At 42.7% G+C, this 26,601-nt stretch overlaps 1 protein-coding gene across 1 annotated transcript; it reads left to right on the forward strand.

The window, feature by feature from the left end:
- The first annotated feature begins 655 nt into the window (after positions 1–655).
- On the forward strand, positions 656–26,245 carry DSG2 (desmoglein 2). The gene is made up of 15 exons (XM_061995747.1): positions 656–919; positions 7,417–7,452; positions 8,338–8,472; positions 10,513–10,671; positions 10,945–11,089; positions 12,360–12,520; positions 13,237–13,371; positions 13,510–13,695; positions 15,253–15,512; positions 16,361–16,503; positions 17,168–17,395; positions 18,657–18,887; positions 19,877–20,008; positions 21,098–21,426; positions 23,466–26,245. Exons 1-15 carry the CDS (start codon positions 875–877, stop codon positions 24,435–24,437), a joined length of 3,297 nt encoding a protein of 1,098 aa, XP_061851731.1. The 5' UTR covers positions 656–874; the 3' UTR covers positions 24,438–26,245.
- The last annotated feature ends 356 nt before the right edge of the window (positions 26,246–26,601 follow it).

The following is a 26,601-nucleotide window of genomic DNA, read 5'->3' on the forward strand; positions in this document are numbered from 1 at the left end:
GTTATCCTACAGTGTTACAACAGTAATAGGACATAAAACAATAGGGAAGACATCTGTAAGGCTGGTTCCCTTGCTGAGACATAGTAGTATCACACATAGTATCATAATCAGCTGCTTCAGAAAAACAGCCGCAACAGTTCAGTGTGATCTTAGAAAGATTAATGGAGGTAACTGCCTCAGAGAAGAGAGGATGTACAGGAAGTATATTTAATTGTTTCATCATCATGAAGCATTAGTTACGCCTTCATAAGCATCAATTAATTAAGTGTATCCAGGAAAGATCTTTGCCAGATAAGAGTAGGAAGGCTATGGCTTGGAGCATATTAAAAAGTAGATTACTGGAAAGGTTATGCTAAAACAATTCACAGTTTTATTTTCCCACGAGATTGTATATTCCCCCCTCCCCCCCGCCTCCCAATCGTTAATTTACCATTTTACTCGTTCATGTACCATTTTATTGTCACAGTTGCTCTGCATGCCTCCCATACGATTCAGCTCGCGCTTCTTGGTGGAGCGGGGCGGCAAATAAAAGACCAAACTTTGAATGTCCGAGGGAAATTGCGGCCGCGCGGCCGCGCCACTGGCACTGCTTTCCGCGCCCTCCCTCTGTCTATCCCGCGACGGCACTGCTTTTCCGCGCCCTCTCTCTCTCCGTCCCCCCCGCGACCTCCTCCCTCCCGCGGGCGGCGCTCGGCGGGCCCGCAGAGGGGGCTCCCTGGGCCGGGGCGGGACGGGACGGCCCCGGGCGGCACCTGCCCCTTCCCGGCGCGGCGCGGTCGCCGCCCGATACACTCCACCCATCCGCGACTACTTGTGCGCCCCTCGACGAGACGCCTCCATTTCGCCTGTCGGGCAGGGCGAGGAGCGGGCGGCCATGTCGCGGTCCCACGGCGCGGCGGTGCGGCTGCTGGCGCTGCTGGTAAGTGAGTCCAGGCCCCGACGGGGCGCTTCCCCAGCGCTGCTTGGCCGCGGGCAGGCGTGGGGTATTGCGGGGCTGCGCGGGCGGGAGGGCGCTGCGGGGGAAGCGGCGCCGCGGGGAGCTGCCGTGCGGCCGCGGGGCAGAGCTCTACCCGTCGGGGCTTGGCAGCCTTTCCGCCGCGGGCTACCGGTGCTTGGGGACGGGCTGCCCCTTTCTTTGGAAAGTAGGTAGAAGCAATGTCCGTTTGCAGTCAGAAGGCAGGTGCAGGTAGAAAATCCAGTACGAAAGGCAGCTTGAATGGATGGAGGGGTTTTGAGGCGCCATGAGGACATGCTGTCTTCATAGTCAATGTATTATCTGTATTAATAAATTGAAGGAATAGTGACAGGAGGGAAAGTGGATCATAATGCATGATTTAATGGAAGTCTCTATTGCCTTAAAGAAATTATACCAAATTCGTAACAATCCAAGGCACTTAGGCCTTCTCCTTCCCTGCGCTCACTGTTTTTTAGCTTGACCCTCTATCCTATGAAATACCATTTTAGGCTAAAAGTAAGGAAAATTTAGTAACAAACTGAGACCAAAACATTGGGTTCATTTGATTTGGACTGATGCTTCTAGCTATTTCTAGATATTCTCCAGGAAGCTCTTCTTCGTATCCACAGCATTGTTCTTTAGCTCCTCACCTTTCCAGGCTGGCAAAATGCCCGTGGAAGCTGGGCGTCTGCCGCTCAGACCAAGCCGAGGGGCGGAGGCCGGGCCATAGGCTGCGCCAGGGAGCTGCCAGGCGGCCGGGCAGCATTAACAGCTTGTTGCATGGTCAGGCTGTCAGGCGCTATAGACCAGGACCTTGCTCCTGAAGCACAAGATCTAGCAAGATCACATTTGCAGAGCCTCTTGCACAGTTCTGGGCCCCTCGGTTCAGGAAGGACAGGGAGCTGCTGGAGAGAGTTCAGCACAGGGCCACCAAGATGATGGAGTGGAGCATCTCCCTTCTGATGGAAGGCTGAGGGAGCTGGGGCTCTTTACTTTGGAGAAGACAAGACTGAGGGGTGATCTCGTTAATTTTTACAAATATGTAAAGGGTGGGTGTCAGGAGGATGGAGCCAGGCTCTTCTCAGTTATGTCCAATGACAGGACAAGAGGCAGTGGTTATAAGCTGGAACATAAGAGGTTCCAAAGAAACACAAGGAAGAATTTCTTCACTGTGAGGATAATGGAGCACTGGAGCAGGCTGCTCAAGTGGGTTGTTGAGTCTCCTTCTCTGGAGACATTCAATACCCACCTGGATGAGTTCCTGTGTGACCTACTCTAGGTGGTCCTGCCCTGGCAGGGGATTGGACTGGCTGATCTTTCAAGGTCTCTTCCAGCCCTTGAGATTCTGTGATTCTGTGACAGGTTTAACGCAGACTTGTGGTTGGCCACAAGTCAGCCAGCAGCAGTTTACTCTGTTCTTTGCAGTTAGCTGGGAGTTATGGTTTGGTTGAAAACTGTTTTATCCTTGTTTTGCCCCCAAAAAGAATATAAAATATGTGGAGGGCTCTTCATACAGGAGTTTTCACCAATTCTTCTCTAACACCTGAAGCCCCACCATTGTCTGTTTTGGTGGGCTTGCACTGCCTCAGGATGCTGTTGGCTTTTGCCTGAAAAAAAGGAAAATCATTTTTCTCAAGTCCTCATCATCCTCAGTCTCAGCTCAAGCTGGTGCAGGGTACAGTATACTAAGAGTGGGCTGAATTTACTACCTAAATGCCTCATTGTCAAATGGAATATTAGAGCAAATAAAGCTGCTTTAGTTGGTTATTGCCAGGAGAGGGACGTTTTTGGTGGCTTTGGTTTGCTTGGTTCCCTAATCTAGGCAAAGCCACAGATGTGGAGAGATATCTAGTTGTTTGTTTGAGAGCATCAGGCTAGGGTCATTTACATCTTACGATACCCAGAGATGACACTGATAACTTTGAAATCTTGAGAAACTATTGAAAAACAAAACCAGTCTAAAAGTAGTGTCTTCCCAAAGTGTCTTCTGCCTTAGAAGCATCCAGAACTGTAAATTCATCTCCCTGTTTTTTTTCCTGAAAGTATCTCCTGGCCATCTGCACTCCCTGCCTGCCTGCTGGCTATATGGGCACCTCACAGAGGTCACGGCAGTTTTCTCTCACATGCCTGTCTCCCACCCTTTCATGGGGATGTCTGTACATTCCGATCGGTAGTGCACCCGTAGGGTTGGGCTTGGCTTGTTGTGTGGTCAGGACACACACCCAGAGCCACTGGATGACCAGGCAGACACAGCTATCAAGGATTATTAGATAGGGAGATTTCTGGAAGGATCGAACAGCATGTCTTCAGGAGGGGAATTCTTCAGGCACTTACTATATCTGAGTGAAAGACGAGTTGGAAGATATATGAATCTTACTACAAGAGTAGAAAAAGATAGCATTGCTTTCTCTGAAGGTCTTCTCAGATTGTACTTCCTTGATGTTTGGGATCCTAGACTTAGGCTGGGTATGATGAAATTCAGTTCAGAATACATTAGATTGCTGTTGTAATGTCAATAGCAATTACTGTTCAAAAATTATAAAAACAAGTTAAAAAAACCCAAACAACCAACAACATGATGTTTAGATTTAGAAAGAGCAAAGGTGAGATAATTCAAAGCAGCCTAGCTCCTATCCTCAGTAACATGTTTGAACATGGTAAAAAAAATATTCACAGGCACCTGCAAATTGATTTGACAATTTAATATTGTTCCATAAAGGAGGTGGGGGGAGAACTGGCATTATGGTGAGATGTGGAAGCAGGTGAGAAATGTGTAAGATCTAGTATTTTATCCATCTTGTTGAGCTAAAGTGTTGTAGACTTCAGAATAAAGCGAATCTGCCTAGGAAAGACTAGAGGAAAGCAAAAAAATGCAGTCGAAGTTCAGGAAATGCTGTTGTATGATTCCTGATGGGAGACTGGAGAACTGGGAAGGAAAGAAAGTAGGTAAGATGAATGCTAAGTTTTCAGATACTTTTGTCAACATGACAAAGAGGGAGATTTCATTTAGGGTTAAGACATCTCAAGGTGTTCGACTTTCTGTTACAGTAAACATGGAGATACAGTGGATGCAGAGTGCATCTATTTGATTGGATCAAATTGCACTTTTGAAGCAAATGTCTGGAGTGTGTGAATCTGACCCCTCTGAAACTACATTGGGAGATGCATCCACCTGCTCATGGGTATTTGGTCTTTGGGACTGGACTAATTCTAGTCTAAAGTAAAAACCACAAAAAGTTATGTAGTGTCAGCTTCTCAGCAGGAACTGCTTTGCTCTACAGATCCTCTCATCTTGGGCTTAAAACATAGACATAGCTACAGTCAGTGGAGCTCAGAGAGAAATAGATGTAGGCTGGCTTTGGGGCAAGTTGAACTTCTCTCTGGTCTCTTTGTCTGTATTGGCTGTATTTCTGTTGATTGTAAGACAAGGTTAGGCACTTGGTATTCATTTAGACATGTAAATTTCCATGCCTTAATCCAAAACTGAGTCTCATCCAAACAGCCATACGATCAGCTTGCAAAGAGCTACAAATTAGGATGATAAAATGAGGATAAAGATTACTGGAGACTTTACATCTGTGAGGCTATGTAGGGTAGGTACTGCCTTAGGTTAGCTAGTGAGGCTATGGGACTTCCATTGCTCATTTTTAATAATGGGTTAAACAGTCACCAGGAAGCGCTTAGTGTAGTTCGTCGTGCCCCAGGGCCAGAAGATGGACTAGTAGATAACATTGGATGGTCCCTTCAGCCTGCTTCTCTAAGTGTGGAAGATATCCACACTCCCATCGTCTTCAACACCAAACTGACTCACGGGAGGCAGGAGACCCAAATTTCCCAACACCGAGCATACGTGGAAATCCACCTTTCTAGAACTTATTGTTTCATAGAGTAGTAAATACAGACATGTACCATCTTGCTTATACAGTCTTCATCTTTAAATTATAAAAGTAAGCTGCATGTTGAAAATCTGTCCTTTAGTCACTTCCTGACTATACATGATCCCAGATTCAGGCAAGAGCAGTCTTCCACTCCCTGTGCCTGGCAGTCACTCCCTTCTTTCAGCTGTCCCCTTGCCTACTCCTGCTGCTTTCCTGTAGTATTTCATTCCATTTCTATTACTTCAGGCCTCAGGTTTTCGATAACCATTTGGTTTCTATAACCGTCCAGTTGTCTTCTGATAATGCCTTCTTAGCTCTGTGTCATCAACAGATGTCATCAGTAGATATATGTTTTTTGTACCAAGACTGTCATCCACATCAGATGACGGACAGGCTTTTCTTACTGTTTCCCGAGGCATTTAGTAGAAAGCAGCTCTAGGATATTATACAAAAGGGAAACTCTGAATTCAACACCTGTTGGATATGGGACTTTTTCACATTTTCTCAAAGAAAGTTTCATTGAAGGGTGTTTTTTTCCTTTTAAAATTTTTAGAGCCTATAAACATTTTCAGTAAAAATGCAGGATGACTTTATATATTTGTTCCAAATGTATTTATGCATCTTGGAAATAAAATTGCCCATCTTAAACACCTTTTATTGATGTTATAAAATCCCTTATGAAATTGACTGTGGAATGCAGGCTAAGAAGTACAAGTACTTTTTAATGTTTTAGCAATAAACCAGGTTGGTTTTAGGCTGCTTTGCAGCATGGGAAAACAAGCTGATTTTTACTTTTAGCTACCTTAATGAAAGATTTTTTGTTTATAATGACTAATGGGATTTTCTCCTCTTTCTTGATGTGCATCTCAGTGGAAGATGTGCTTGTTCTTGAATGTCACAGAATCATAGAGTCATGGAATGGTAAGGGTTGAAAGGGACTGCTAGAGATGATCTAGTCCAACCCCCCTGCAGAAGCAGGTCCACCTAGATCAGGTCGCACAGGAACATGTCCAGGCAGGTCTTGAAGGCTTCCAGGGAAGGAGATTCTGCAACCCTTCTGGGCAGCCTGTGTCAGGGCTCCCTCACCCTCACTGTAAGATATTTTTTTCTTATGTTTAAATGGAACTTTTTGTGTTCCAGCTTCATCCCATTACTCCTTGTCCTGTTGCTAGGTACAATAGAAAAAAGGGATGACCCAACCTCCTGACACTCACCATTTATATACTTGGTCTGAGGTTTAAGATCCTGTAGACCTAACAATACACATCTGTTAGGAAACCTAGTGTTTGCTGATTTTTGTCTTCAGAGTGTATACATTGGGAAAATTGCCATTTGAAAAATAGTTTTGTTGTGCAAGTCAAAACAGTGGTCTGCTGCATTGCTCAACGCTGTCCACTGCGTAGCTGCATTGTGTGGGAAAGAGATAACATCTTTTTTAAACAAAAAAGCTGTTATTGATACAGCAGTCAAGGCTGAGTCACAGGGATGAATAGGGAGAGCTCTATCAACTATCTAGAAACCAGACAGAGAATATAAAGAAGTACTCCCTGACTTATTCCAGTTGGAAATAACCATTTCTTTGCCTGCTTTGCCTTAGGCATTAGTATTTTTTTTTAAATGGCCAAAATTGCAAAATGTAGGTAGGCATAATATTTTTGAGAACCGTAACAGTATTCTCTACTGATACAAAGCTCAAAAGATCTATTTGTTAGTTTCACATGTTGTAATAAACTACTTTTTTTTTTTTGTTTGTTCCCAATGCCTACTTTCTTGCACTGTTTGAGGGGTGTTGTTGCTTGCAGAGTCTTTGGTGGGTGCAGAGTGAACATGAGCACAGGGTCTCTGGTAATTTGGCTGAAACTCCAGTTCCTTCCACTTAGGATAAGGCACCTAACTGAGGTTTTTAAGGGCATACATAGCTATGCTGGATGATGTGATAGCATGAAGAGATGGGCATTCCCAGTACTGGATCTTGGCATGTAAGATTTTATCAGAGCAAGCATGATTTGTTTGCATACATGTGTCTCAGCCATGTTTAAGTGAGGAATGCATGTGTGCACTTTGTCCTCCCAGCAAGGTGCTAAATAGAGAGCTACTTCTGTGATGCACATTTCAGCAGATGGTCAGATTAATCTTCAAACCTCATTTGACTGATGTGGTTGGAAACCCACCACAGCCTGTATTATCCATGATTAGCTCAGAATGCTAAGCTTTTCCAGAGTGCTGTTGGCACTTCTATCAAAGCCAAATTCTCGTTGTTTTGGAATAGTGTTGTTCAGCCCTAAAAAATCAGTTTTAAAATAAATTAATATAAAGTCTACATTTTTTTTAAAGAAAGATATATAAATTGCTTATTGTCTGTTTCCTACTGTGAGAAAACTGCAAAACCTAATAATTATATAATTATAGTGTCTGCTTTTAATGTGAATGGTCATGAGTGAATCTGTTATGGGCAAATAGCAAATATTAATTGATAGAGTGCAGATGGCCTCTTAATTATGGCTTTGCTGGGTTTTTTGAGAGAGTTTTAGTATTGCTAAAGTGATATATAATTAATAATGATTATCATAATTTCCATTGCAGATCTGTTTCAATTGTGGAAATGGACTCTATGTGAAGGTAGGAAGTAATGGAAAACTGCTTCTCTTTATTGGTGCATGAATAACGGTTCTCTGAGCAAAGTGTCAAAGGCGTGTCTCACTTCAGTTGATAAATATCTTGAGTTTTACTATCTTCTGAAATGTGAAAGTTGTGTAATGGATAGTGAAAGCCAAAATGTAAGTGGATAGATTTCTACATCCAGCAAACTGAGTGGCATTCAACTTTGAGAAATTACTCCTAAAATATTAAGTTTCTAGGTATCTTTATTTTAATGCTGTAAATTCAATCAACTACTATTTTATGGAAGATGTTAATTGGAAACATTTCCAGTTGTTAACCTGGAAGTCAGCAGGCACAGTAGGGACTAAGCTGTAAAGGGTGAAAGGTATCATGTGAAGTGAGAATGAGGGATAGTTGAGCAGGGGTAGAAGAGACAGTGGTTGGATTGAACAGAGGCCTGCTGTTTCATGTAGTCTGTTTCAGAGTGAAGGTTGAGTACAAGGCAGTATAGGTTGAAAGGTAAACTGGGTAGTAAGACAGAAATGACTGTTCAAAGTAGCCGTAGTGCCAAACTTCTTCCTACATCTCATGACAAGTACTTAAATCTTCAGAATGAGTGTATTTTCATCAACCGCTGGTCATGGGAACTTGCTTATATATTTAAAGCCTGTGTTACCTAATTCTGTCTTGATGAAAAGACTAGTGTAGTTTTCCTCTTCAAACAACTTGAGGAGCATAAAGCTCTTAGATTGTGGCTCGGAAAGCTAATGCTGTTCTGTGATTTTGCTGTTACTAGCTATGGAAAACACAAGAGTTATTCAGAAGCCTGGACTACAGCAGCAATAAAGTATTCCTCTGAAATGTCTAAATGTAATGCTGTCATTCAACCTTGTTTTTTGACAGGTTTATAATCGAAATGGCGTGAGTGGCCTGTTGTCTCATCCTGGTGGCCTGGTCAGACAGAAGCGAGAATGGACAGTCCCTCCAGCTTTCATACGGGAAGAGGAGGACAATTCCTATAAGAATCCAATCGCTAGAGTAAGCCCAGAAAAAAAGATGAATACAGAAGACACATAAAACTAGAGATGAAAATGTAAAACAAGTGTGTGGCTGCCCTGAACACACGCACAAATATTTATTTAATTTTAAAGGACTTTTGAGCATCACTTGAAGACTGGCACATTTCCTGCTGTTTCCTTCCTTCAGCAAATGAGTTGCTCTTGCAGCATGATTTGGCTCAGTCTCTCATCTTCTCCCAGCCACCAGTTTTCACAAAACTTTGGGAATTCAATTTCTTTGAGATTTTTCACTCCACCATCCCTATTTAGCGGTGGTTGAACTTGGCAAGTGGGTCCCAAAACTGCTGGTGGCCATTGGGCAGAAGGGTATACATGGAGCATGACTATGTATGCCTAATTTTTTTAGAAAACAGAGAAAAAATAACCAAGGTGTTAACCCTTTGCGCAAGAGTCATATGCATCAATACTCAAACCAGAATTCACTGCAGCTGCCACTTCAGCATGTAAAGTAACTACAGAGGGTTGCAGGCTGTTACTCTCTGCTTGGGCTGCTGCATCCATGGTGATGCTGGCACAAAGCACATGTGCTTTTCCAGATGTTTCAGGTATTTCATAGAATCATAGAGTCATTTTGGTCTTCAATGTCATCAGGTCCAACCACTAACCTTACACTGCCAAGACCACCACTAAACTGTCTCCCTCAGCACTTCATCGACATGTCTTTTAAATATCTCTGTCACCTCCCTGGCCAGCCTGTTCCAGTGTTTAGCAACCTTTTCAGTAAAGAAGTTCTTCCTAATCTCCATCTTCCTCTGATGCAACCTGAGCCCATTTCCTTTTGTTCTATCACTTGTTACTTGAGAGAAGAGACCAATCCCACCTCACTACAATCCCCTTTCAGGTAGTCGTAGAGAGTGATCTTGTCTCCCCTCAGCCTCCTCTTCTCCAGGCTAAACATCCCCAGGTCCCTCAGCCACTCCTCGTAAGACCTGTTCTCCAGACCGTTCACCAGCTTCATTGCCTGTCTCTGGACATGCTCCAGCACTTCAATGTCCTTCTTGTAGTGAGGAGCCCCAAACTGGACACAATAGTCAAGGTGTATCCTCACCGGCACCAAGTACAGGGGCACAATCACTTCCTTGGTCCTGCTGGCCACACTATTTCTGATACAAGCCAGGATGCCATTGGCCTTCTTGGCCACCTGGGTACACTGCTGGCTCACATTCAGATGACTGTAAATCAACACTCCTAGGTCCTTTTGCAGCAAGGAGAAGGGAAATTCCAGTTGCATGGAAGGGAAAAAATAACCGTGAAAGGTTCAACATTGAAAGAGATTGAGCAAAAGGTCCTTGGAATCTCCACTCTTGGAGATATTCCAAGCTAGACTGGACAGCAGAGGAAGGGTATAACCTCTAGTCTATTACAGTGTCTTCTACCTGTTCGTCTCCAGGTCTGGCCTTTCTTCCTCCACCCTTTCACTTCCTCAGTCCTGGTCACACTTGCTAGCTTAGCTCTAATATCCCTTAAAAAGTTGTCATATATTTATTTCCAGAATTTGCTCAGGTAACTTCCATTTCCCCTGCTCAACTCACTGTTGCAGGTTCTCTTTTTTTTCTCTTTTTTTTCTTTTTTTTCTTTTTTCCTTTGATCTTTCTCCACGTTTTATTTACCCCCATCCATTTGATCAGCCAGTTTCCTCCTTCTCTCACCAGCTTTTCATCTTCTTACAATGGTTTATCAGCCTGTCCTTGCACTTTAATCCTGTCATGCTTTCTGTCCAAGCAGTCCCAATTCTCTTCCCTCACAGACCTCTTCGCTCCATGGCTCTCAGCTGTTGCACTGCCCATCATGTTTCATATCTCACTGCATGAGATCCTCCAATAGAACATTTAATTATTCGTGCATTCATCTCACCAGTTCCACATTCAAAGACATGCAGGAAAAAATGTGTTTAATATTTATTTTTGTTTGATGATTACAAGAACAGCAATAATATTTTGGTTTTGTATTTAAGTGTGGTTTTATTTATTGGTTAATTAATCTGTTATATTTGTGCTAGATACATTCTGATCTTGAAGATACAGGGGTGGTGGTGACTTACACGATATCTGGTCAAGGAGTAACAGAACCCCCCTATGGATTATTTGTTATCAATGGAAAGACTGGAGATTTGAACATAACAGGAGTGGTTGACAGAGAAAAGACTCCAATGCTGCTTGTAAGTTGAACAGCATCCTTTTCCTTCTACGGGCCTATCTATAGATTTTTTAATGTATTTTGTTCAAATGTGTTTGTTTCAATTAGATTTAATGTTTCTGAATATTTGTGTGTGTGTGTATGCTTGCATTTTTAACCATATTATATATGCTTGTATAATGCTTACATTTTGTTTTATAGAGAGAGTATATTTCTATATGTTTCTGTTTTGCATGTGTATTTTTATATATTACAGTCAGACACTGTATTTGCTTATTTTTTCTATCTGTTTCAGCTCAGAGGTCATGCACTGGATAAGACTGGTGCAAAACTGGAAGAGCCAATAGACCTCCCAATTAAAATTGTGGATATAAACGACAATTTTCCAGTGTTTTCCAGTGAAGTTTTTGTTGGTTCAGTTGAAGAATTAAGTGAAACAGGTAACATTCCTTTTCAGAGTTGTTTATTTCATTTAACTTTTGCCAAGACATACAAGGGCACAAGTGAATATCCTCTTTGCAGCAGCATACCTGGAGTAACAAGAATGCATTCTCATACTTGCATAAGCTAGGTTATCCGTGTATGAATGCAAGTTTTTATTCAGGGCTGTGAGGGCTTAGCCCTGGCTCGATGCCAGATGCCCACCAAGTTGTTTTATCACTCCCCCTCCTAAACTGCCAAAACAGACTCATTTTGGGATAAATGGTTTGATTTATTAATGAACAATCAGAACACAGCAGTGAAATGAGAAATAAAAATCTTAAAACACCTCCTCCTACTCCTCCTTCTTCCCAGGACTCACCTTCCTTCTCCCCCAGCAGCACAGGGGATGGGGGTTGTGGTCAGTTCATTACAGACTTTGCTGCTGCTTCTCTTCAGGGAGGGGCCTCTTCACACTTCCCATTGTTACAGTGTGGGATCCCTTTCATAGAACATAGACCTCCATGAACTTCTCCAATGTGGGTCTTTCCCATGGGCTACAGTTCTTTACGAACTTCTCCAGCATGGGGCAGCTCCTCCCACAGGGGCAGCTCCTCACACCCTGCCCCAACGTGGATCATCCACTGGGAGAACAGTCCTTCAGGTACCGACTGCTCCACCTGAGTCTCTCACAGGATCACAAGTCCTGACAGCAAACCTGCTCTGGCCTGAGCTCCTCTTTCTCCATAGGCTCCCAGGACCTGTCAGGAACTTGCTCCAACGTGAGCTTCCCACAAAGTCATAGCCTCCCCCAGGCATCCACCCACTGCAGCATGGGGTCCTTCACGGGCTGCAAGTGGATCTCTGCTCCCTGGTGGCCTCCGTGGACTGTAGGGACACAGCTGCGTCACCATGGGATGCACCACTTCCAGTGCCTGGGCACTTCCTCCCCCTCCTCCACTAACATTGGTGTCTGTGGAGATGTTTTCACATTCTCGCTCCCTGTTGCTGCTGCAGTCCAGCAGCTGCCCAGAAACTTCTCTTCATTGTACCTACAGGTTTCTGACAGAATTCTGAGAATTCAACCTGTTGTGTAATTTTAGTGCATTGATTTCTATGAGTTACAGATGTGTTAATGCAGTGTGTTTGTTTGCTAGAGGATACGCTTTTTAAGGCAAGAGCATCAGTGTGGTGCATCCAGCAACAGTCTCGTAAACTGTGGCTTTGCAGTAAAAATACTTGCCAGTGCATGGCAGTGTAAACATTATATATTTTGTTTGCTTTTCCCAGGTACACTTGTAATGCGGATAAATGCAACAGATGCAGATGAACCAAATAACTTGAACTCCAAAATTGCTTTCAGGATAATTTCCCAAAGCCCTAGCGCTGCATTCAGTATGGATAAGAATACTGGCGAGGTTCGAGTAGCAAAAATAAACCTTGACAGAGAGGTAAAAGAACCTTCCCATTTTTAATCTGTTAACAGTAGTCTTCTGATGCCTATTGTGTCACCTTCACTTCCCTCTACGGGGTGTGAGAGCTGGTCCCCTTGCCTTCCTTCACTTCCCTTGAGATAAAAGCCTTGTCTGACTGATGCATGATTTTCAGGAATTTGGGGCAGGGTGGCAGGGATGGGCAGGTGATGGGGTTAAGGTTGTTTTCCCCATCACCACCACCACCCCCCGTCCCCCTCGACTTCCCAAGCACAGCACCAGCCACAAATCACTTTGCAAGAGTTAGGATGGGTGCTGCTGTGAAACAGCATTGGAAGCCACATATTATCAGCAGCTTTGCTTGTGCTTGCATGAATCTTTACTGGCCAGCAGATGGTGATCTGGCTGTTAGCTCTGTGCAGCTGAAGGCAACATCCCTTCCTCTGGACCTGTCCTGACATGCAGATATTACTGCTCCTGTCCCTGTTTGTGGCCACTGATATTTTTTCATTTGTCACGTTGAGTACAGTCTAACTCTTTGTGGGGAGATGCATAGGTCCCAAATCCTTTGCAGAGCCTATGAAGGTAGTCATGTGTGACATCTGCTACTACCTAGAGAGGAAAGGAGTTCTATTTGGCCACAAGAGGGATTACTGAAATGTGTTAGAGATAATAGATAATACAAGAAAGGAAAAAAAGCCTGGTTTAAATGCAGTTTTTTCTTACCATGGCAGACACACAGTAGCTATTCTTTGGTGGTGGAAGCAAAAGACCGTGGTGGTGAATCAGGTGGGAATGCTGCAACATGTTCTTTAGATGTCAAGATTCTGGATGTCAATGACAATCTGCCTGTGCTTGAAAGTCACGCGGTAGGTATATTGATCACAGTGTTGGGCATGTTCCTGCACCTGCCATTGTTTGACATGAGGTTGTGCAAACGTTCATGCACTGGTGAAGTGAGGTAAAATGGTGGCATCTTTTTTAAGAAGAATGTGTTTTGATTGCAGTTTGAAGGAAGTATTGAAGAAAACAGAGCCAATGTGGAAATTCTGAGAATGAAAGTATTTGATAAAGATGAAGAATTTTCTGATAACTGGCTGGCAAAATTTGCATTTGTTTCTGGTAATGAAGATGGCTATTTCCGTATAGTAACAGATGAAAAAACAAATGAAGGAATTTTGACTGTTGTGAAGGTTAGTATATACTTCAGAGAGTTTTCTTTAACTATAATAATAAATATAATATATTTAATAAACTATAATCATTTATCATAGTTGTTTCTTAACATATAATTGCAATATATTATAATTGTGGGTGTCAGGAGGTTGGGACATCCCTCTTTTCTATAGTAGCTAGCAACAGGACAAGGGGTAATGGGATGAAGCTGGAACGCAAAAATGTTCCACTTAAACACATGAAAAAACTATTTAACTGTGAGGGTGAGGGAGCAGTGGAACAGGCTACCCAGAGGGGCTGTGGAGTCTCCTTCCTTGGAGGTCTTCAAGACCCACCTGGACATGTTCCTATGCGACCTGATCTAGGTTAACCTGATTCTGCAGGGGGGTTGGCCTAGATGATCTCTAAAAGTCCCTTCCAACCCCCACCATTCTATGATTCTATGATAATAATACACTATATAATGATATGTATTAATTATATATAATAATACATCATAATATACAGTGATAGATAATCATATTGGTACTATTGATAATATCTATTATTACATTCTATTCTATTCTGGTATGTTATATTGTATTATATTACATTACATCATCTTACATAGATATTTAATGTATATAAGATATAATTATGTTTCAATAATAGGTAATAGATATTGTATATTTATTAATAATTTATTTCAAATTGAGGTACAGATTATTTATGTTCAGTTAGTGTAGAAACTCTGATATTACATGGTGGACACTCTTCCTTTGCTGTATTCTTTCTTGATGCATTCAGTAATTTTGTGCAAAGTAATAATAATTTTTCCCAGCCTTACCACTTAAAATCTCTGCGATATCGAATATATCTAATTGGGCAGAAGTCCCAAAATTTTCCCTGTTGTTTGAGTAACTGTGCTGTAAACTTTCCCATACTGTTGCCTGGTGGCAATTTATATTTCTTTCTTTATTACCTGTGGCCACATATAACATTGCAGGCAACACTGTAAGCCATGGGCTACAGACTATTTTACTAATATCCGTAAATTTGAATTATGAAAATGTTTTCCATAATGAAAATCAAGTTTTATTCATTTCACTCCCCTTTAATCCCCGAGAACTGAAGCCACATAACACCCTAAGTATCTTTTGTTTGGGTTTCTTTAAGCTTTTGTTTCCTTATCTGAAAAACTATAATTGTAAAAATTTGATAAGCATTATTATGTAAATGAATTGTGGGGATTTTTCTAAATTGAAAGAGATAAGCAATATTTAGTACTGATTCACTGAAAGTAATGGCAGAGTATGTGAGTAGGACTCATTTAATCTACTTCAAATTAGTGTAAATTCAACAATATAAGACATACCTATGGTGCTATCCATCAAAAATAAGAAGAGCGGTCTTCTTTAGGTATTTTTAAAGAGCTGAAGCATTATGCATTGTGAGTAGCCTTAACTAATAGGTTGTTGCATTGAACAATATTATTTAAGTAGCTTTATTTACATTTTAATCGACTGTTTTCCAGATATCAGGTTTGGTGAAATTCTGAGTGAATTTTTTTGTTTGTTTTTTTTTTATTGCTCTAGGAACTGGATTATGAAAAAATGCAAAGCCTAAACTTGGGCATTGTTGTAACAAACAAAGCCGAGTTCCACAAGTCAATTAAACGCAGTTACAAAGCACAAACAATTCCAATCAAAATTAATGTGATTAACGTGCGGGAAGGCCCCGTATTCCCTGGTGGCACAAAAATTATTGAAGCAAGTGAGAAACTGCAGATAGGACAGGTTATTGGACAGTATCAAGCCTATGATGAAGACTCCAAGAGAACAGCAGAGAACATTATGTAAGAATCTTCTTATAACTGTCATAGCCCAGTGTGTCAGAAATCGCATCTCACTGTACAAATGTGTATATTGAACTGAAGTAATTTCAAAGGCAATTTGAAATTTCTACTATGCATAATTTACACTTCAACCAACATCATTATCATCATCTTTAACAGAAAGTCTCTGCTGTGAAAATCTTACTTGTTTCATTGTGTATGGTGAGACGTGTGTGTTTGGCCTGAAGTTCCCTGTGTTTGCACACCGTTTGTCGTGCCTATCTGCTTTTGAGAGTGGATTTTCTTGTCTGCAGAAACATGCAGAAACACCTAGCAATCAATCAGATACAGAAAGTGTAAAGCAGATAAGTCTGCGTGTGTAAAAGATTTCTAATCATAGCTCTTGACCCAAAATGTTGTCAAACCACCACTATGGCTTTTACAAATGGTGCAGATCAGCGGAGGCGCATACCCAGTGGAGGAACCCTCTCCTCCATGACTCTAATACAGTCTGTGCCAGGTGGCTGCTGCTCAGTGTTTGCCGAGAGCAGGGATGGAGGGTAAGAGGACAACGACCAACAGCGCAGTTCTCTCTCCTGCTCCAGTCTCACTCACTGGATCTACTTCTTGTAATACTTCCTCACCTATTTCCTGGCTCTAGAGGGAAAAGCAGGTTTCAGTGTTCAGGGTAGGTTTATCATTTTAGGTTTATTGTTGAAACCAATTCCAATGGCTGGAGCATCAACCTCAGACCTAGGGATTAGGTCTCTGCTTTAAACGAAGTGCAAACATACTGTGAAGCTATGTTTTCCACTGGTGATTGTTTTCCTCATTGCAATGTGTACATCTTGATGTGCAATTTTCATCAGGTACCTGAAAGGAAGAGATGCAGCAAACTGGATCACGATAGACTCAGTCACAGGTGAAATCCGACTTGCCAAAAACCTTGATTACGAATCACAGTATGTAGTAAACGGTACCTACACTATCACCATGTTGGGTGTAACTACCGGTAAGTTTTGATGGGTTTATTTTCACCTTAAGGTTTAGTTTTTCTTTCTACAGCTATAGTTGGTTTGAGGTCCCCATCTTGAACTGCCCAACAGTTAGGCACCTACTGCAGTTTACCAGAGGTTCTGTATTTAGAGGAAACACACAGGGAACTCAGTGAAATGGGATGAAGCTTGGAATGAGTTCTCAAGCTGCCCATTCCTCTTCTTTGATTAGATGGAAGTTTACAAAAAGTTTAGCAAAGACCAAGTCTGACAGGAATGTCACTTGTCAAGGTGGAAATTATCAGTATCTGAGTATGCTAATCATCAGACTTCAGAGTTGTAAGTTTTCTTGAAAGCTAAGCAAGAAAGATTCCCTGAACTTGATGTGTACCTAATTAGAATTCCTGTTTTGTAATCTGCATGTTACTCAGTAATTGTTCAAAGGAAATACTTTTTTTTAAAAAAAAAGGTTAAAATAGTAAAACAACTTGCCTTCAGAAGAACTTTGTCAGTATGTTTATTAACATTAGGAATGACATACTACTCCCGTAAGCTGCAGGGAGAACTCTTTAACTTACTTCAACAATGTTTGTGGTTTGGAAAATACTAAGATGTTTCATTTTTAGATTAAATTTTTACAGTTTTCAAATCAATTTAACTTTTCATATTTTCAAACCTTAGATTCTCCTAGGAAAACGATCACGGGAACAGTTGCTATTGAAGTTAAAGACGAGAATGATAACTGCCCAGTTATTGTGAACCCTGTGCAGACTGTGTGTTCAGATGCAAAATTAGTTGATGTTACAGCTAATGATTTGGATGGTTACCCATACAGTGATCCCTTCAGCTTTACTGTCATTGATGAGCCAGAAGGGACAGCAAAAAATTGGATAATTGCATCCAGAAATGGTAAGAAAATATGGTTTTGATTACTTCCAGTTCTTTGGAGTCCTAGTGTTGTAGTTTGTTAATTTCAGTCAAACTGACAGTTTGGCTGATCAAGACCAAAAAAACCCCCCATTTTTAAAGAGTCAGGCACAAAGAGACATCTGTCATGTTCCGCTCCCTTCTCTCTAATGGCCATAAAAGCAGAGTCCTATCTTCTGGGATCTGTTGCCTTCCCTCAGTTGGACCATCTGTGCCTAGCTTGATGACCCATATGTGGTGACCAGGATTTCATGGGTAGTGCTAGGGTCAAGCCATTCCCATCTTCCCACAAAAGTCATGCAGTGATGGAGGATGCTTTTTGTTTAAAACTGAGCTTGGGGAAATAGTTGGTGTTACTGGTTGCAGTTGTTCTAATGCAGTGTAACCTGTCTGAGACTGTCCAGCACAGTAGGAACAAAATCAAATCAGAAAGCTTAAATAATTTTCATGAGTATTTAAAAATGAGCATTTTCTTCTTACATTTCCGTTTGTATAAACCTGGGAAATGCTTTGAAATAAAAGCTTCAGGTAGATTCAAGACACTAGAGAACACGTTTTTTTTTCTTCTCAGACTTATTATTCTGTTCTTCGTAATCCTACAGTGTAACACTGCAAAGCAGTCAGCAGAGTCATCCTCATGGCCAGGTTTAGGACCAAGAAGGAATCTTGTTAGCTTTCCTCCCTGTGCCTGCAGCCAGACTACCAGTAACTGAAGGGATCACAGCTTTTCCAAGTACGGTGGCGTTCCCTAGCTGGGAACATCATCTGCGCATCCCTTCCCTAGTTGTGTCCTTGATGTGATGGGACTGGAGGAGCCAATAGTGTGTTAGGTCCCTCACCTCTGCCTGTGACCTACAACAGATTAATCTCCTAAAGACTGAAGTTGGGGCTTTTTTGTGAATTGACCCTTTAGTTATGCAGATGACATGAAGGTTAATGTTATATAGCCAGTTAGGCTCTCTCCCACTGCAAGTCTGTGGTGGTGTGAAATCTTTCAGAGTTATCTGAGACTGCAAGTGAGCTTTGCTGCTTTGTTACTAGCATTAATTACTTGATAAAAATAAGAACACATCCACAGTAGCAGCAGCTAATTAAACTAAATTCCATTGGTTTGGCTGGACTTAACTGGAGGGGGCATGTTGGGATGCTGTGAAGGTTTTATTTCCCTTAGTTTACAGAACTCAACTTTCTCTCTACTCATTTGTTGGTTTTCCTTTTTCTTTAACCCCTCCTTCTGCCTCAGGCACCAGCATCCAGCTGGTACCACAAAACTTGAAGCCAGGAACAGCTCAAGTTCCCATCCTAATACAGGATTTCCAAGGGTTCAGCTGTGCTCAGACACAGTCTCTGCAACTGACTGTTTGTGAGTGTGCAAACAATGGCGTTTGCAGAGAGAGATTTATTGGCGCCAAGTCAGTGGGCCTGGGACCGGCAGCGATTGCGCTGATCATCTTGGCCTTTTTACTTCTGCTGCGTAAGTAATCATTTCATATCATCTCAGAAGTACTGTAAATATGGTCTGCAGGGCATCAGGAAAGAAACTGTCCAGCTCCCAGGTTTTATCGCCTTGGTATGTTCTGTTTAAGCTCCTAGCCTGTGTGAAGTTATGGCAGATCCACAACTCATTTTAGTAACATCAGCATTTTACCCTCAAGGGATTTCAAGCCATGCATTTTTAAATTAATATGTAGAATTTTAATATTTGTTTATGGTGCTGTAAATAACAGGTGGGAAAACAGCAGGGAATTCATTTGGTATTCCCACACCTCCTGGTGTGAACCCCAACTCCTCCCACTCAAACCACACTGCAGACCCAGGTCTGATGCCTTACTCTGAGTGGCATGTGATGTTGCTGTTTGGCAGGACAAAGTAGAAGCTTGGAAGTAAAAGAATGCTTGTAGTCAGGATATGGCCATGTATACTAGTGCTGCATTTAAAATGGTAATAGTTCATTTTGTGTACTGGTAGCAACCTAGCTGTGGCAAAACAAAGTTCATGCCACGTGAATGTGCTTTGCTCCTGAAACCGAGTTGTTTTGAGTTTCCCAGGCAATGCTTTATATGTGTCATAGGAGTGGTGAGGTGGAATTTATGTGACACTATGTCATTATCTAGTAGGATAGAGTTAGAAGTACTGAGGCTGTACAGTGATACTTGGGCCTTGGGTTTGGTATATGAGATCTCTGATAGAAGTACAGCTGTGTACATGCATGGTCATCTGCAGGATTGAGGCCCTGAAGTGTTAACTGCTGGTTTACTCTGTAGGAAGCCGTCCTGGCATATGTGTCTAGCAAATATCTTGGATATTTGAGAATGTCTCAAGTCTTTTATCAACCCTCGATACTGATAACTAGCTCACTAAAAATACATTTCAGTATGAGTGGTGACCAAACTTCAGTACTGGCTGTCTATATGCATTGACCTTAGTCATCACATATTAATGGCAAACGTCCTTTTCCCGTAGTTGTCCCTCTGTTACTGCTGCTGTGTCCCGGCGGCGTCTCAGGAGCGAAGACGTTTGCCGCTATACCAGACACCAGCGAAGCCATGTTGCGTCAGTGGAACAGCGAAGGAGCAGCTCCCCAGGAGAAGGCATGTATCCCTAACAGCATGTCTCTGTTTTCTGTCCAAGGCACCTCTTCCACAGTACAGGCTGATGTTTTAAAGCTGTACAGCAGATTTCAACCACGTATGAAGGTTAATTTAAATTAACCCTGTGAGGCTCAGTGAAGGATGCGTGGCAGATGAATTCCACCCGCAGTTGTAGAAAAGAATACCATAGTATTTAAATCTCCAGTCAAGCAAATGTTGATGGTATCTGAGCAGAAGATAGGAGTGTGGGAAAAGCATCTAATTTTTTGAGAGTGAAGCATTTGCATTTGCAAGCCTGGAATGTTCTACATCCCTTGACAAAGGGTAAAGTAGCCAATATGTTCTAAAGTTTAACTCCTCCTCACCAGTTTAAAGTTTCAGGTAGCATTTTAAATTACCTCCCTGTGTTTAAGCCTTATTAAACAGAGGAAATTCTTAATTAAAAAAGGCAGAGAGTGAAAATCTGCAGAGGGAACAAGGAATTCAGAGAAGTTTGCCCTTTCTTGTTATGCTACAAAACTCAGATTTCAAAAGGAGGGCACAACACTGGCATGCATTTGCACAATAACAAAGAAGCAGAAGTAAGGCAAAAGACTTTGATTTAGGGCCAATGCTCATGCCAAATTCTTGTTAAACGACAATTAATGGGAAGCCGAACTGCTAGAAAAGAGGAGAGAGGCAGTCAGCACCACAGAGGCAGCAGGCAGTGCACACTCACTCACTTTGCATGAGGAAAGCTGGGTAAAGTCTTTCTTGGAACAGCTGAGCTCCCTGGAGTTTTTCGTGCCTTTTTGGTGTTTTCTTTGTGGTTTTAATTTCCCTGCTTTCACTCCCAACCCTTTGAGTTTCAAGAAAACAATGACCTATAGAATTACCTCTACGATTTTACTTGGGAACGCATTGGTGGAAGCTGCACCCTATTTCAGGAGGCCTTTTACTCTTTGCAGCAACATGTATGAGTACAAATTCAAACAAGTCATAAAAGGGCACCCTCCCCGGTCCCACCCAACCCTGCTGCTGGTTTGGTGAGTTCCATGTTCTAGACAGCTCAGCTCTCATGTCACATCCTAATTTGTGTTATTTATATAGCCAGTGCTAAGCTTCATTCCACCCACTACACTGGGGAACCTGAGAGGAGCGACCAGCGGAGCAACAACAGCAGCAGCAGCAGCAGCAGCAGGAATGAGTGGAGAGGGAGGCAGCTCTGCCTCACACTTGAGGGAGCATCGCAGCACCATTACCAAGGAAGGATGGGAAGAACAAAGACATCTCATTTCTGATGCTGGGTATGGAGCCATGGCAGCTGGAGGGGCTGAAGGCACAGCAAGTGTAGAAGGCAAGACAGTGCTGGCTGGAGGAGGAGTCACAATGGGAGCGGCAGGAGCCATGAATGAAGAATTTTTAAGAGACTACTTCAGTGATGTAAGCAAAAACAACAGTGTTTCGGTATTCACACTTAGTGTTGTGAAATGTTGTTCATGTTATTAACAAACACAGATGAGTAGTTATGTGTGTGTGTATAAACAGTCCTGATGTTTATAACAGGCCAATGTTGTGTGCATGGAGGCATTAAGGATCTTTGGATTAGACTTGCATGTGGGACTTGGAACATGACAGTGCTCAGTCTTGTAGCATGGGTGCTTACAAGGTCTCTCAGAATGTGACCCTTCTCTTGAGGGCAGTACTTGGGAATGGGATCCAGAATATTCAGCAATGACCAAGGAGCCTCTTGCACAGGAGGAAGCCATGAGAAAGGCTACGTGATCAAAATCTCAGGGACTTAAACACATTAAAGCAGCCTGTAGGGAGGCACCTATGATTCATTGTGAGTCACAGCTACAAACTTTACCATGAAGCAGGTTTTTGAAAGATAAGCCGTAGATGTCATGCGGTAGAGGGTGGGTCTGCATTTTCAAAGTAGCTGATGTGAGTCAGTCAGTGGTACTGGACTTGTCTCTTTGCTCAAGAGGCTGGGTAAAGGGCCATTCATCAGAAGCATATGAAGCATGTGTCACAACCTCCTTTCTGACTTCTTTATTGGTGACCTAACCATTGACTGTTAGGCTATTCCTACTCCTTGCAGCTATTCCTTGTTGTGTAACATACATCATTAGTCCTTAGGCTGGTGAGCTCCTTTCAGTGAAAGTTTCACTTCTGTGTGCCAGGGAGTGTATGTGTTGTCCACCAGCTGTACAAACAAAACATTTCATACTCTCCAGCTCGCTGATATTGGAGTTCAGCAGGGGAGTAGCTGTGCAGGTGTGAATCACCACTTCAAGCTAGGGAAGGTTTTAAGCTTAAGATACTTTTATGTTGCTTGAGCTTTCTAGCTACTTGTCTTCTGAGTAAACAGATGCAACAGTAGCAGTTTTACTTTCCTTCTGCTCTCTGTGCTTCCTAATATTAAGACATGCTTTAAGCATAGCTGCCTGACAAAGTTCTGCAAGAGAGCTTAGTAAAGGTTATAGTATCTCAGACTATAGGGGAGGGTGGGGGTGGTTCATAGACAAGTAACCAAACCAAATAGTTTCAGACCTGCAGATTTTTGTTGAAGTGTCTCAGGTAGTGTGCCTAGTTCCACTATCAAACCCAGATAAATACACAGGGTCAGTTTGAGTCTGGATGTATATACCACATTACACAAATGCCTGAGCCAATACGCACTCTAGAACTTCAGATGTGGTACAAAAGTGGTTCTGAGCTCAAGTCAGCAACTGTATTGGGTAAAACTGGTTCAGCAGGGCCAGAGGATTTGGCTATATTCACTCCTGAAACTGGAGCTGCTGCCAGCATATACACAGGGATTTGTGCTAGCACCGAAAGCAGAAGCAGCTTTTGGACTGAGCTGGCCCTTCCTGGAGGCATTATAGTCAGAAGCCTTGAGCCCTCTGTGTTGCAGAAGTGGCCTGCCTAGAGCCTAAAATTTTATATGCTGGACTATGTTCCCATACTTATCAAGCCATTTGACTTTGTAATTTGTTTGCTGTTGGGCTCCTTGGATGTGATCCTGCAGGCTGTACTAGTGAAAAGAGCTGTGGCAGGTGATAACATGTCAGCATGTACTCATTAAAAGTGTGTTTAAATATTAGGATACTCTGAGGCATGGTTTTGGCACTCTCCCACAAACACACCTAGTTAGAGGTGAAATTCATTCACTGGACCAAACTAAAAGCAATCTTTTTGTGAAGGCGGAGTGGTACCACAAATGGCACAATTCCTGGTAGGAACAGCAGTAGATGGTGATAGTATCCCAGGTTTTCGGTTCAGTGTCAGATTCTTCTTCCCATCAAGTGTACTTTCAAGTTCAGACCAACATCAACAAAGCAAAAAGCTCTTTTAGGTACTACCGTCTCTTGGTCGACGTTTTCTGAGCGTTTATTTTTCCTTTACTGATTTTCAAATTTATTAAGTCTAGAAATGACACTAATTAACTTTTGCTTGCTTTTGTTTTCTGTCTCTAGAAAGCTGTCTCCTTTGCGGATGAAGATGAAGCCCAAGCTGCAAACGACTGTCTCCTGGTTTATTCCCAGGGAGAGTCAGGCTCCCCCCATGGCTCTGTCGGCTGCTGTAGCTTTATTGAGGGTGATCTTGATGACCATTTCCTTGATGATTTAGGAGACAAATTTAAGACTCTGGCAGAAATATGCATAGGCAGACACATCAACATGAAAGACGGTAGTTCCAGGAATGAGTCAGGCTTTGGTCTTAATGACACAAAGTCACGATCCTTAGATCAGCAAAATGCTCCCAGCTCTGAACAAGCCTTTGCCTCGGGCAACCGCTTCCAGGCCAGTGCAGGCAGTGGTGCGGGAGAAGGCACCCTGTCCCAGGAGGTGGTCACAGAAACGACCTTCGCGTCTCACGCTGGGCAGCATGATGCCGGGCCTCTTCCCACAGCCCATGCAGAGACCAATTTCACCGTGACAGGAACATCCTATTCCACGGGAGCTCCGGCCCGCTCAGCCACCCTCTTTCCAGAGCCTCAGTTTAAGGAGAACATCGTGGTGACAGAGAGAGTGCTGGCACCCGCCTCGAGCTTGCAGGGTATGGTGGAAATCCCCAGTTTGACACACGGAAGCAATATGGTGGTTACAGAGAGGATGGTGAAGTCAGAGGGTGCTGGGCCGGGAGCCCTGACGGTTCAGGATCTGCCTGACTCCCAGTATGTTGTGGTGAGGGAGCGGGAGAGGTTGCTGGTGCCCGCTGCAGAGCAGGCCTCGCGTGGCTTCCCTGCCTTGGCAGCAAATGGAAGGTTGATGGCAGCTGAACAGGCGGCAGGGACCGGCCCAGGAAGGCAAGAGCATGTGTTGATCACAGACTCCCTGCCTAACCAGGTAGGCTCCAGCTTGGAAGGGCCACCTCCTGCCAGCGCCACACTGAGCAAGTCTTCCAGGGTCACCAAGTACAGCACAGTGCAGTACACTCGCTCATAGCCTGACTGTTTGTTGGGGTTGTGGTGTCTGGCACCCTCGTGTCTGCCTGCTTCAGGCTTTTTTCTGAGACCCAAAGTTGCTGGAGCTTTCAGAATGACTGGGACTTGCTTGCAGGAGTTGGTATGAATAAGGATTATGACCAGCTTGTGAGGGAATCTGCCATTGTTGTTACTTAACATTGGCAGCGATGCTTTTGAAGTGGAGAGATGTGGGAAATACTTTACTTTTTCCTTGTTTGCTATTCTTGTAATTGCTTTTTATTGTTCAGTTAATGTAATAATACTGCATAACCACGGTTGCATAATTATGGGAAAGCAGAAAAAAAAGATCTACAATGCAGTGATGGATAGTAGCTTGCAAAGCACAAGTTGGGTTTCTAAACAGCTGTTTAGCATATCTGCTGAAGTCCCCCAAAGGAGCAGCAGTTTCTCACTGCATGTTGGCCATCTGTTACTTCGTGAGCAAGGGCAGCTCCTCCTGAGTTGCAGCTGTAGATCTGTGCACCTTAGTGAATTGCTAAGAAATCTCTTGTTCCTGGGAAGCGCAGGCCACCAAAGCTCGTACGTCCTCAGGGCAGTGGTGTGTTGGTCTCCTGGAGGGATGTCACAACGTGGGGTTATCAGCATTTGTACCTTAAGCAATCAATACTTGCATATTAGCACAGGGGTTAAAGAGAGCAAGTAGCAAAAAAGCCAAGAACTGCAATTTTTTTGGTACCTGGATGACAAAATTCCATTACCTGATGTGGATCTAGGCTGACATGGGCAAATAAGCACCTGTGTCGTACAGAGTTTTCCCTGGCTCCTAATTGTTCCTTTAAAAATGTTTGAGAAAAGCCAAAACTTACCTTAGCTTTAGAGCCAGAGATTCAGTCAGTGGCTTTGCCACCAGAGTTTCTGGCCTTTAGACACCTGTAGGATTAATTCCGTCTGTGAAATCACAGATCCAGGACAGAAATGCAGCCTGATGTGTGTGTGCATGAGGCTTTGTTGGCTCCAGTACCAGAGCTTGAGTGGCCTCTGTAGTGCGTTATTATGGCAGCTTTCCTCAGCTCTGACAAAACAAGGGAAAGCTCCTTGCAAGTCTGCAACACTTCAGATTATTTTTCTTCCCATGAAGTTTGTGTGGTAAAAGCACATCCATTGGAAGACAGTACTGCACTGTTTGGCACTATGTATATATGCACATGTAAATATTTATATGCAGTTTGAAGCATTTTAAAGTGAATTTTATAAAGGAAAAACTAGAAAACACTCCTAGTGTTTTCTTAGAGTAGAAGTATTTTTAGATTAGGTATTGGTACTGTGCTTATCTCATAGCTGTAAAAGCAGCAAGCTGGTCATACGGTACTGCAAAGCCCATGCACCTGCAGAGCTTTCTGGCTGTCTCCATCTCTCGTGGAGTTTTCCTGCAGCTGCAGTGTTATGTTTTCCACTGATAGGTTTTGCCTTAGACTAGAAATGCTTCTGATGTATTTGATTTTACTGGTAAGGATGTAGAAGTTGATTCAAAACCATAAACATAAAAAGTAGGAGCCATGGCTACACTCAACAGGGTACATCTTGACAGATGAGCCATTGCGTTAAGTGGAGGAGTACTTCCAAGCACATCAAACTACTTGCTTGTTTGGAGCTGTTGGTTATTTATGTCTTAAATTTCTCTTTTAAAGTACATGTATTTACTTCTAAGCAAGCATGCAGTTTTAAGTCATCACTTTTTCCCACAGTATGAGGGAATGAGCTTACTTCTGACTTTGCATTTCTGTGGTCTTATGCAATCTTGAAATAAAGAACTCTACTGTACGGTTATTTTATTCTTCATTCCTCTATAAGACAGCTGCCCCACTGAAAACATTGGCTTTCCTACTGCAGGTGAAAAGTTTAAAGATACAGTGAGCTCTGGGGTTTCCTAAACAGGCTGAAGGAATATATGAAAGCTGCAGATCTAATAGAAGTTGGTGACCTCCTGACTCACAGATTCTGAAAAAAATGTGACTTCTGACTGCCGGTGAGGTGCACTAAATTCTGTAACAACTTGATGCAAGACAACAGCATCTCATCCATAGTTTTACTGGGCTTTCTCTTCTAATGAGCTTGTACTTCCAAACAACGTGGCATAAAATATTGTCTCAGTTTTATAGTTGTTAAAACATGTAGTTGTTAAC

This window comes from Colius striatus, chromosome 4 (assembly GCF_028858725.1).
Source record: "Colius striatus isolate bColStr4 chromosome 4, bColStr4.1.hap1, whole genome shotgun sequence".
NCBI classification, from domain to species: Eukaryota; Metazoa; Chordata; class Aves; order Coliiformes; family Coliidae; genus Colius; species Colius striatus.